This window comes from Lepidochelys kempii, chromosome 5, assembly GCF_965140285.1.
Source record: "Lepidochelys kempii isolate rLepKem1 chromosome 5, rLepKem1.hap1, whole genome shotgun sequence".
Lineage (NCBI taxonomy): Eukaryota > Metazoa > Chordata > Testudines > Cheloniidae > Lepidochelys > Lepidochelys kempii.
This window is the reverse complement of record NC_136384.1, coordinates 21,811,898-21,825,069: the sequence shown is the minus strand read 5'-3', so window position 1 is coordinate 21,825,069 and position 13,172 is coordinate 21,811,898. Positions and strand designations below refer to the sequence as shown.

The window sequence follows — 13,172 nt, the reverse complement described above, 5'->3', positions numbered from 1 at the left end:
CTTTAGGGGGAAAAACAATCCCAATGCAATTTCTGTTAACCTCCTCACATTCATAAAATATTAATGGGAACCTTCCTATCAAGAAAACACATTTGTTTTCCTCTTTGAAGAAAAGCGAACAAACTGGAGGTTTTGCTTTGCAGAATTTCTTCATAAACACTTTATCTTGGAACAAATAAGATATCATTGGTGTTCCTTGTAAAATAACAAATAATCACCAAGATTTTCTTTTCTATTTGTTTTTTTTTATCTCCCATGCAATACAAATCAATAGAACAGTCGATATTTAATGCTTCAGTTCCTATCTTATCCACAATGCAAAATTATTTGAAAAATCCGGGAGATGTGATGATTCAGGGGATGGGTAGTGGGATACAGGCCTACATTTTCAAAAGTGATTTTGTGTACCCATCTTGAGATACTTTATAAGGGCTTGATTTTCAGAAGTGGTGAAGAATCACCTTCTGAAGATCAGGCCCGTTAAGGCACCTCAGTTTGAGCACCTAAAAAATGAGGCATCCAAAAATCACTTGTTCTTTTTGAAATGTTTGGCAGCCCCAGTCTATCCTGTCTAGGTTGCTTGTTCAAGGCCAGCCCAGCCCAGAAGTGACTGAGAGTTGTTACTGTCTGATGACTATTGAATAACTGTTATGAAACACACAATGTCCCAGGAATGGGATGCATCCATATCACAACTCGCACTTGCTGGCAGCGACCATGGATTGATGGATATTGCAACAAGGTGGTCTGCCTCATTAAGTGCCAGGGGCCTGGGGCCAGCAAGCCCTGTTCAGTGATCAGACCCAGCTGGGAAGGGAGCAAGTGATTGTGGGAGCAAGTGGGAAGGGAGCAAGTGAAAGTCAGCAAGTGGTTCAGCGGAGAGGAGCTGCAGATGAGAGATGGGATCCTGCAGTAGACCTTGATGCAGCAGGAGTGAAGGAAAGGGCACGTTCTCCTTTCAGCACTCCTTTCAAAGGGGCCGGGGGAAGCCTCTGGGAGCTGTATCATGTGGGGGACAGAAGAACTTCCTTCTGTTTTGACATTTTTCCTAAGTTTCATGTTGAAGAATAAAATGGTTTGCTGGAAGAGATTTGAGCATGGCAGAGAGTCCTAGGCTCAGCAGAAAGGTCAGAAGCCTACAGATACTGTCATTATTAGTTATGTGATACTAAAACTAAACATCCCTCCTACTTCCGGAAAACAGTGGCACCTTGTCTTATATATAATTACCCCTCTTCTCAAATTTCAGACTCGGTGTGTTAGTTATTCCTCCCACGACACACTCAGATGCCTCTTGTTTTCTCAGGCTTTACTGGGTGCTCTTGCGAGCCATGCAAGGCAGGTGAGGGAGGGAGAATGTCCAATGCAACTATATCTAGTCTCATAACTTGATGCACAAAGGAAACTCATTTAACGATTTGCTGGCATTTATTTAATTGCAAATTGTAGCCCCCTGCTTTGCAAAAACAAAAACCTCTTGGAGCTGTCAAACACAGTACAAGGCATTTAAAAGCAACCTGTCTATAAGTGGCTCTGCAATTATTTTAGACCTTCTTAAGAGACAAATATATAGAATTCCACATCAGAAATGAAAAGCTTAGCCCATTTATGTTATAATTCTTTTCCACTTCTCCCAAAGTACTACTAATTTTTAATCTGCTATAAAATAATAGCTAAAAGCACAAGTCCCTTTAATCCCTCTGTGAGGATAACTCATGTCAGGGAGTGGGAACTCTGGGTGAAATCTTGGCCCCATTGAATACAGTGGGAGTTTTGCCATTGATTTCAATAAGACCAGGATTTCACCCACTGGTTTTTATGAAGTCTTCTAGAAGGCATGGAGCAGGTTTGCTCCCCTGGGACTGTAAGTGGTCACTCTTACCACCCTAGTACCCCTTGGTGCTAAGTCATGGTGTTGCAGGGGACTTCGCCTCTAGCGAAGTGCCCCCTACTGCCCACTTCCTTAGCCCCACAATGGCCTGTCTCTTTCAAAGACTTTTAAATTCAGTCCCTTTCCAGGGTAACAAAAGTTCCAACTGTCAATCTCAGTAAATCCAGATGAATAATTCTTCTGCCCCCTCAGGCTACACTGACATTCTTGGCTTCTTAACTCCTATCCCTGGGCCCTGCAGAGCCTCTCTGTCGCTGTTCCCTCCCAGCAGGTTTCCCCCCATTGTGGTCCCCTCCCCAGGAACTCTCACAACTTCCCTCAGAGATCTCTCTGGTCATTAGAGGCCCTACATCAGGGCCCCTCCACAAGATCCTAACCTGCTGCCTGTGGGTCTCTTCCAGCCTCACTTTCTCAGGCCCTTCCCACCCTCCTCTCTCCTGGGAGTCCTCCCCAGACTGAGTTCACAGCTCTGTTTAAGTAGTCCTCTCTCTGCTCCCTGGCATCTGAGGTGAGTCATTAAATTGGTTAGTCTCTAAGGTGCCACAAGTACTCCTTTTCTTTTTGCGAATACAGACTAACACGGCTGTTACTCTGAAACCTGTCATTATATAATTAAGCCTCAGCTGGGGAAAGCTGTCTGGTCACAGGCAAGGCTGAGCCTGGGTTGCCTTAAGGGGCCAGCCAGCCTGTGACAGTGGCTGAAGAGCATTCCAGAGGTGCAGGACCTTGCCTTCTGTCCTCGCTAGAGTGTGTCATGGAGCACAGAAGCAGTCGTACCAGGTCAGACCCCTGGTCCATCGAATCCGGTCTCCCGTCTCAGACATTGGCAGATACCAGATGCTTCACAGGAAAAAGTAAAAGCCACATAATGGAAAACATAGGCAACTATCCCAGACAGTTAGTTGCTGACTCCTCTCTGGAAGCTTGGGTGCCGTTATCCCTCATACACATTTACACTAGAAAATATGACTGAGTGATATTATTATTATTCACATAAATGTCTAACCTTTATTTAAAATCTGCTAAGCCCTTCACCACAATATCTTGCAGAAGTGAGATCCACAGATTAACCATACATGGGGAAATCACAAAATTCCTTTTATCAGTTTTTAAATGTCATTTATCTGCTGAGATGTTTAGTAATTCCAACCATGCCAACAATAACTGCTGTGAAATTTTGCACCAGAGAGAGAGAGAGAGAGAGAGAGAGAGGGGAACACTCTTTCCAATATTATTTTAACAAGCTTGTTGTTTCCTCAACTAATGCATGCTATTCTTTTCTCTAGCTTTGTTGTATGTGTTGTCACAGTTCTGTTCCCTTGCATCTTTCTTGGGTAGATGCTTGTGACAACCACTTTACATTATATTCTTTCTCGAGAAATCTGTACAAAAAACAGAACTGATCACAGCAATATGTACAAAGAGAAATATCTTTATTGGCTATGTGATTCTTTATATGCCAGAGACACAGAAAAAAACAAAGCTTCCCCTTCCTTCCCCCACCACCACCCTTTGTACTATCCTAGCATATTCTAGGAAAACCCTTCACATTTCTAGCCTGGCACTTTTTCAAAATTTAAATTGATTTTTTTTTCATTGGCTCCAGAGTGAAATCATTTGAATTAGTCATCATCATCCAGCTAGCAAATAAAGAAATCATAAAAGTTTTAATTATGTTATGCTGTGCTCTGGAACTTGATGATTTATAGAAAGGCTTTAATGAATGTTATTATACAACATACTATGGGAAATTATGCAGATGAAAACCCATCTGAGACAAAGAGACAGGAAGATGAGGTCAGACAAAGACTGTACAGTGAAATCTGAACTAAGGATCACCCCAAATAGACACTCTTTGTCTTAAGCAATTTAAATGTCTAGTGTCCTTTTGTTTGACTCATGTTATTTCTATAAGGCAACAGATTTTTTGCTGGTCCTGTATTTTCCCCACATTGTTCATCATTTACCCAGAAGGATGCCTTTGAGTTAATTTTTGCCAGACTGATTTTAAAACATGTTCGGATGGACAGGGGAAAACAAATAAATAGGTAGAATTCATCCACATCACAGCTTAGTATTGTAAACAAACAAATGAGATAGTAAATCTAGTATGTCTGTGAACGCATACAGTGTCATACTGGCTTATAATTCTGATAATGATTCTAATATTTTTGACTCTGTGAGACAGAGATGAAATGAAATGAAACTAATGTATCAGTTTTCAGAGTAGCAGCCATGTTAGTCTGTATTCGCAAAAAGAAAAGGAGTACTTGTGGCACCTTAGAGACTAACAAATTTATTTACTCCTTTTCTTTTAACGTATCAGTGTGATAGCCGACATAAATTCTGTTATCGGCTTAGCTGCCTTTGCAGAGGAGATGAACTCATTGATCGAATAGGTGTCATATCTAATTCCTTTGAGCCTATATTGAACTTGGGGAAATTTTACCAGAATTATGGCTGAATGGAGACTATTCATAGAGTTTCTCTTCAATTCAGCAAGTAAATAAAAAGCTAAATTCACTCTGACAACACTATGACAATGATTAGCAAAGAAATAAAACCTACACTATACTGCTTATATAATTAAGTTGAAAAATACTATAATGTCATGCTGTAAACTGTTATTGATTAATTTAGAAAAGCTGATATGGCAAACATCAGGAATTATTTATGTTCATTTAATTTCCCCTAATATTACTTTTAAAACAAGCATACAATACACCTAGCAAGAGACAGCCCCGATTAATATTCTGCGTAACATTTCTAGCATTGCCCAGTGCCATTAATTTTTTTATAAGCCAGAGATTCCAAGCAGTTAGAGTCTGAACCACAATGAATTGCACTGTCCAGAATTTATTTCTTTGTCTGCTCTCCGCAGTATCTCCCCCGCTTTGGTAGTGGTTATGAAGAGACTAGATGCTTACAACATTTAAACACATTTCTGATTGGTAATTGCTTTGCGTACCTTACCTGCCTGTTTTATCAGTGGAGTAAAAAGGCACAAAAGCACAAATTTATTAAATTGAAGTGTAATAGAAATGGCTGCAATAAATTGTCTACCACTAGAGGGCAAAGTTTTACTGGAAATGAAAAAAACAAGCCTTGAAACATTTATCATTTAATTATTGGGGAGCTCCGAAGTCAGCAACTTAACCCATGTAAATACGCTATTGGCTCAATTCTTTCTTAGATTTAAAACAAAAAAAAGTAAAATACAATGATCTGATTTCTAGCAGCTTGGTGACAACTACCAAAATTTTAAGATTAGATGTTAAGTACCAAGGAGTAGCCAGTGTTTGTAAAAAACACAAAGGAAATGAGATCACGATATGCTTTTGTACACCGATAGCCATTGGGATTAAAAAAGGCTCCGGCTGCCAAATGTGGAATCTAAAAATTCCTGCACGTTTTCAAGCATGGAGAGCTTTGGAGTAGCCTACTGTGGAGAGGGAAGGCACTGCAATGTTTGAATCTGGATCCAAATCCCAACTCCTCTAAATTTCAGGAGTTTTGGTTTGGGCTTCTCCCTAAACATGAGGGGATTTTGTCATAAACTGCATTCATCAGTGATCCAACTAGTTAATTAATAACACATGGTATGTTAAATAACAGATTAAACATTCTTTCAGGAGCTTGGAAAGGTCACTGAGTGCTCTTGAGCACAATACATATGAAAGCAAAATAAGGACATTTCCAATTTAGAAGCCATTCGCTGACACAAACCTCCTCCCCCATTATGTGTACCCGCAAGCTATAATAGCAGCAGAATGTTTGAATTAACCTCACTAGTCCTTCCAAGCTGCAGCTAGACTATAGTCATTAAGACTTTGCAGAACAAATGATAAATTCTAGATGTGTAAGTGACGGAAGCACTGAGTTACAAACTGCAAAAATTGGATCTGGATTTTTGAATACCGCAAAGGCTGGGGGTGCTCAGAGGCAAGGATTTAATTCTCACATGCTGTGGTGAAGAGTGTGGTGTAAAAGGATAAATAGGTAGCTTTTGATGACCCATTGTAAAGATAGGGGCCATTCACAAAATTCAGATCCAGCCCAAGATTTTGAAGCCTCTCAACCTCCAAAATGTGGTGGTGTTTGCCTCAGAGGGGCATGGTTGATTTTGTCCTATCTCTAGTTACAAAACCAAACAAAAGCCAATTATGACTGAAAAAGGGAAATGGGTGCTATTTGATTTGTGAATAAAGTTGGTGGAATAGTATTAATCACCTTTTTAAACTCTACAAAATGTTGGCCTTGTTTTTCATTCCTGAGCAACTGAAGGCCCAGTCCTGTTCGCTGAGAATGTATTCAGTATGTGCTGAATATTTCAGCTGAATAACTCTGAGACTGTGGCTTGTTTGTGAAGTTTTCACAAATTATTCACTTCAAACATCTGCTCTTTGTGGCATGTAATTGATGATATTCTTTTTTTTTTTTTTTTTTTTTTTTGGTCCCTGATCGGATGATCAGCTCTTTAAAAGGAACAACATAGTGAGTGACAGAAACAAAATATGAATAGGAAAATAGTCTGAATTCATTAATCTGGATTTTCTTTTGAACTTGTTCGCCCATTAGCCAGAGACTAATTAACTATAGCCAACCGTCACAGAACTGGACACTCATCTGCAGTCTCTGAGTTTCTGGGTGCTCAATTTGAGACACGTTGGGCCTAATTTTAATGAGTGCTGAGCATCCAGAACTCCAGTTGACCTCAGTGGAAGCTCTGAGAGCTCAGCACCTATGAAAATCAGGCCCAAAATGTCTCAGGTTGGGCCCCTGAAGTTTGAATAACCCAGAATCAATCATCACTGATGAAAATTTGGGCCTAAATTAATGGACTAAAGAAAGAAATAATTTCATGGTTGTTTCCTTCCAATATGTCCTCTGAGATCAATGGTGAATAGAAACGTGTACTGATCCTGCAGAGACATTACTGACATAAGAGTTAATAATTTATCCCCATAGACTGGATAATTTTTCTAGTTTCATGAGGAAAGAGGATAGGATTTTAAACTCTACCTTTTCATGACAAAATGATCTCAAACTGTTAAACTATTGGTTTCAGTACTATAGATCAGTGCATAAACTTCTTGCAGAGAGCAGGAAAGAGCATGTGAAAAATTTCCACCAGCAGGAACACAATTTCCATTAATGTGGCTTCCTGGAAAAAGGAAATGGTTTCCCCTTCTCAATTTGAAAAATGGCCAGTGCCTGCCAGGAGGAAAACCCACCACATTCATGCCTCAGAAACTGGTCATTTTGCACACATCTACAAGAGCAATCACAAAGAAAAACAACGATCATTCATTGCAGTGAAAGCTGTCAGATCACTAATGGCCCTGGAGATTCCAAAGCATTTAGATTTCTTCCTGCTCAATAGAACAGCCCTACTCAGAGTGGAAGAGAAATGTGGCCTCTCTTTCAGTCCTGCAGGGGAAACAAGATATTTTAAATATTAAAGCAAGCAGATGCTCTCCAAAGGCTCTCTACATCACAGAGGCTCATTATCCACTCAGACACTGGCATCTGAATCTCTGACATGTACAGTGCTGCAGCATGCAGGAGAGTAATACAAAACCACTATAGAGTGAAGAGGTTTTAACTAGAACTCATTGAATTATTTGTTGTTGATTAATAGTCGCTGTGAATTTGGCCTTTATTTCCACAAACACCCAGTGCTTGGTTGAATATTCATGATTAAACCCCTTCAGACACAAACAAAACACAACAAAAGGAGAAACAAAGCATTGTCTCTGATGCATGCCCTTTCTGATGAGCCGCTGCTCTGCCCTGCCCTGGCCAATTTCCACAGTCAAGCCCAAGGCTATCCTCAGCTTAATCCAAAGACGAAACTCTTGCCAATGTCAGGTAGGCTTGCCTGTGAGAAGAACCATCCTCTGATGTGATTGAAGCCAGGTCTTCATGCTTCTAAAACGGGGCTTGGTCTGGGAGTCTCCTGGCTCTATTCCCTCCCCCCAGGAGTGGGAGAACATTCCTCATTCCCTCACAGAGCCCCAAGCTATTTTGCCTTTCTATTTATAATCTACCATAGGGCTAGATTGTAAGTGCAACCTGCAGAGCCAGGGAGTGTAAAGGAGCGGGCGCATCAGGTGCAAGCTACTGTAAACCTGAGTCAGGGTGTAGCGGGAGAGCACAGACTCTGTGCCTGATAATTAGGCTGGAGGCCGGCAAAGGGACAAGGAGAGCCAGGGTTACACACACACACACACACACCAGCCAACAGGGCTGGCTGGCAGTGATGAGGGCAGGATGAAGTACATGTGATGATGTCCACCACCTTGACCTAGATTGAACTAGAGGCCTCCAAGCCTAGAACCATGAGTCTCTACAGCATGAGCTGAAGAGCCAGCTGCAGCTAAGAACTGAAATAGACTCATGTCCTCTTTGGATTGGGTGCAGATACACACAGACCAGTGGATTATATATGCTGGATCAGTTCATGGGCAAATGCAATGGCTCCCTAGTATGCAGACAGGTGTTGTGGAGCAATTGTAACTCAGAGGGTGAGTCTGAGTTGCATTTCCCTTTGGGAGCTCCACCTGGAGCAGCACAGCTATATGCCACTGCCTACTCAGGGAAGGGAATAAACTCTTACTCTTAGCCCTAAACGAGTCAAGCAGGAGATTTCTCTACTTCCACCAGACAGGCTGAGTAGCGTGTCTAGAGCAGGGCAGGTCCACCACCTTATTCACTTGTCAGGCAGATAAATCCTCCCCTGCCTGGCTTGGCATGGGTATGTTCACATGACACATAATAGCAACCTCAGTGTAGTGCTTTTATTCACTAAAATTCCCACAAAGATTTTTAAAAAAAGAAAAGGAGTACTTGTGGCACCTTAGAGACTAACCAATTTATTTGAGCATGAGCTTTCGTGAGCTATTTTTTTTAATATTCAACCAGCTCCAACTTTAAGGAAGGGGCTGAGATTGTAAGGTCATCACGAGGAGACAAAAATGGCCAAAAATATCAAAAATTAAAAGACTGAATTCAGAACTTCCCTCTCCTGTTGAAGCTGATCTCCATAAAGGACACCAATAATTTCACTTACAAGATAATGAGGATTTGTGATCTTCTTTCCACATGTATTCAAGGCTGCAATGATTTGTTTAAAATCATTTAAGACAAGATTGTGTGTGTGCACGTGTGTTTAAACATAAGCAACAAAGTCTATAGATATATATGTGTGTGTGTGTCAAGTTTCCTTCCCCACTCTGAACTCTAGGGTGCTGTTGTGGGGACCTGCATGAAAGACCCCCTAAGCTTATTCTTACCAGCTTAGGTTAAAAACTTCCTCAAGGTACAAACTTTGCCTTGTCCTTGAACCCTATGCTGCCACCACCAAGCCTGTTAAACAAAGAACAGGGAAAGAGTCCACTTGGAGACATCTTCCCCCAAAATATCTCCCCAAGCCCTACACCCCCTTTCCTGGGGAAGGCTTGATAAAAAGCCTCACCAATTTGTACAGGTGAACACAGACCCAAACCCTTGGATCTTAAGAACAATGAAAAAGCAATCAGGTTCTTAAGAGAAGAATTTTAATTAAAGACAAGGTAAAAGAATCACCTCTGTAAAATCAGGATGGTAAATACCTTACAGAGTAATCAGATTCAAAACATAGAGAATCCCTCTAGGCAAAACCTTAAGTTACAAAAAGACACAAAAACAGGAATATACATTCCATTCAGCACAGCATATTTTACCAGCCATTAAACAAAAGGAAATCTAACGCATTTCTAGCTAGATTACTTACTAACTAACAGTTGTAAGGCTGCATTCCTGATCTGTTCCTGGCAAAAGCATCACACAGACAGACAGACCCTTTGTCCCCCCCCGCCATATTTGAAAGTATCTTGTCTCCTCATTGGTCATTTTGGTCAGGTGCCAGCAAGGTTATCTTAGCTTCTTAACCCTTTACACGTGAAAAGGTTTTGCCTCTGGCCAGGAGGGATTTTATAGCACTGTATACAGAAAGGTGGTTACCCTTCCCTTTATTTTTATGACAGTGTGTCTGTAAGGAAGCAATGGAGTCTGCAATATGAATGTGTGGGTGTGCGGAAAAGCATTACTTACTTTTTGGGTATGTTTGAGAAGCTGTAGGATTTGTAAAAAGAACAGGAGGACTTGTGGCACCATAGAGACTAACAAATTTATTTGAGCATAAGCTTTCGTCAAAGAGTTTTTTCCCACCCTACGGTGGAACTATGTGTTCCATCATGATCTGACACATGGGAGTTCCAGGGTGGCCTTTTCATCTCATGTGAGATTACTGATGCTAGGAAAGCAGATAGCCTGACATTTCAAACTCCCTATTCCGTCACCTTAAAGGAACAATAGAGATGCAGAATGAAGCTGTTAGAGGTAAACAGAGAAAGATACTGTCACGCTGCCTTAAAAGATAGCTTTTGGTTTCTGTGCCACCTGCTTATCTCCTTTGGTGAATTTTATTCTACAAATCATGCTAGTACCGAAAGGCCCATCCGTCCTATAGAGATTGGGCTTTTCTTCTTGGAGCAGGCAACATCTTTATTGGCACTAGGCAGGCTGCCTGGGAGAGAAATGAATTGCCCAGGACATTTTAGGACTGTATAGTATATTGCAGCTCAGATATTTTCATTTTGATGCTACCAGATAAATTTGTTCACGCACAGCTCCCAACAGGACAAAGATCACTCTCCTGATATGATAACAAACAAAACAAAAAGACAGTCCCTGCCCCCAGAGCTTACAATCTAAGCCAAGCAACAACAGATAGATACAGAGAGATGGAGAGGTTTCAGAGTAGCAGCTGTGTTAGTCTGTATCCGCAAAAAGAACAGGAGTACTTGTGACACCTTAGAGACTAAACATTTTATTTGAGTATAAGCTTTCGTGGGCTACAGCTCACTTCATTGGATGCATAGAATGAAACGTATAGTAAGAAGATAGCTCATCTTAATTAATTAGCCTCTTACTCCACCTTTTCAAGTTCTCTGTATGTATATATATCTTCTTACCATATGTTCCATTCTATGCATCCAATGAAGTGAGCTGTAGCTCACGAAAGCTTATGCTCAAATAAATTTGTTAGTCTCTAAGGTGCCACAAGTCCTCCTGTTCTTTTTAGAGAGATGGAGAGAGTACAAGGGAACAAGACAACATGGGTCAGCTTGACAGGCTGTGGCCCCCCACACACTAGCCCTGTGTGTGAGCAGCAGGGACACTCCTTCAGAGTAATAATGATCACACTTACCCACTTCTGTAGGCTTCTTCTATCTGAAGTGCCCCAAGCACTTTATAAAGATTATACTGTGGAATTTTCTTTGTTTATAAACTTATCTAACTAAGAAGTTTGTTAACTAACAATTGTATTAGCCACAAGTTGAAATTATAGATGGAAGAGGAATAGTTGGAACACAGGGCTGAGAGCCAGCCTCCTGAGCCCTGTTTTCTGCTCTGCAGCTGACTCACTGATTGGCCTTGGGTGAGTCATTTAGTCTCTCTGTTCCTCATTTTACCATCTAGAAAATTGGGATAATACTTCTCTCCTTCAAAGAGGCGATGAGAGGCTTATTAAATGTTGTAGTGTTACTTATGAGTCCAAAGTCATACCGTAGACCTGGCTTGAAAAACAAATGTTGAAATTCCTTTTTTGTTCTTCTTCACTGGTGCAGATACAAAGGGTTTAAAGGCAACTGCGCCATTTCCTTCATTGATCAGTTTAAAGCCCTCCACCAGTGCAATAAGTACTGCGAGATGTTGGGGTTGAACTCTCTCCACAGCAGACATCAAAAACAGAGGAAACCAACAGCCATGAAAAGCAAAGTCCCTCCAAACTCACCAAAAGTACAGAAAAGAGTGGCCAGCACACAGGCAGCCAAGACAAACATAGACCTCCTGTCTTCAAAGCTTCCAGTAACACTGCACCACTTCGCACAAGCTCCTCTCTAGAAATGGACAGGTACTGAAGGACATGACTGTGGCGTTAGACTGAGCCTTCTGCTTTATGCCAACATTTGGAAGCTGTTCTTTGTAACAGCAACCAGGAAACCAGCTGCATCTGTGGCCTAGCAGGCTACAATTCAAAAGCAAAGGAAAGTTTTCAAAGCCAAACAAAGCTATCTGCCTCGATTAACTTTCAAGTATTTTTACATATGTCATATCTGTGTATGTCTGTGTATTTGCACACTCTGTGTCTTGGTCTTTGTGCAGGAGATGGGTCACTGGAGCATTTCTGTCCTCCATTCGCAACTCCTAGATCTCTACACCAGTGATACTGTGGCATGCAGCAGCTATGTAAAAATAAAACTACTTAAGCCACCACTTAGTAAAGGTTTTGGACTAGAGCTCGATACTGGCACTGGGGTCAAGGATGTATGAGAATAATTGCTTTATTTCCTAACTCTTTGCACAGTTTTAATCCTTACTATACTCGTATTCCTTGTACTTTTGCCAATTAAATTTCTTTTAAAACAAGCATAAGCCACATGGGTATTTGGATCATTATACACACCTGTTCTCTGGACAAGCTCAAGGATTTAGCTGCCACCTATGTAGCTTTCCTCCTAAAGTTCAGTCACCTAATTGGAAAAATCCTAAAACTGGGCATCACCTGGGACTTTCTTATCCACAGAATTTGTTTTCTCTCTGAGGCCCTGATCCTGCAATTAAATCCATCTTTCTCCCACCCAGAGCCTGTTGCAGGATTGGGGCCTGAGGGCGCAAGCTGCAGGATGCTGAATACAACTCATACTGAAGTCATTGGGAGCCAAGGATATTCAGCACCTTGCAGGACTAAGATCTAATTGTTGTGTGATGGGGTGCCCACCCCACACAAGACCTGGAGAGGTTAAAGGGCCGGCCAATTAACTGCCCAGGCTGCACCTGAAGGAGACAGGGAGCAGGACACTAATTGGAAATGAGCTCAGCTGGGCAGGAAGAGGAGGGGCCTGTATAAAGCCCAGGAGCAGTGAGCAGCAAGAATCTACAAGGAAGTAGTCTACAGTCGCTCCTTGGGAGGAGAGAGCGTGGGCTGACAAACCCTGGGAAGGGGGAAGCTAAATAGGTAGGAAGAAGCCAGGAAAACAGCAGCAAGAAGTCGAACTGTACAGACCATGGCTGCTTGTTAGAAGGTCCCTGGGTTGGAACCTGGAACCCAGCATAGTGGCTGGGCCTGGGTTCCCCTACCAGTGACTGTGAAGTGGCACAGGGTGTTGGAGATGTAGACAGACAGCTGGTCCAGAAGGACTTTGAATTCCCCAGAAGGGGAGAATTTTAGTGA

At 41.7% G+C, this 13,172-nt stretch overlaps 1 protein-coding gene across 1 annotated transcript in view; it reads left to right on the top strand.

Annotated features, from left to right (window-relative positions):
* Positions 1–11,900, top strand: part of ALPK2 (alpha kinase 2) — a 68,079-nt gene extending 56,179 nt beyond the window's left edge. Inside the window, 1 exon segment of the mRNA XM_073346082.1 lies at positions 11,566–11,900. Within this exon segment, the coding sequence (XP_073202183.1) occupies positions 11,566–11,842 (277 nt within the window). The 3' untranslated portion in view covers positions 11,843–11,900.
* The last annotated feature ends 1,272 nt before the right edge of the window (positions 11,901–13,172 follow it).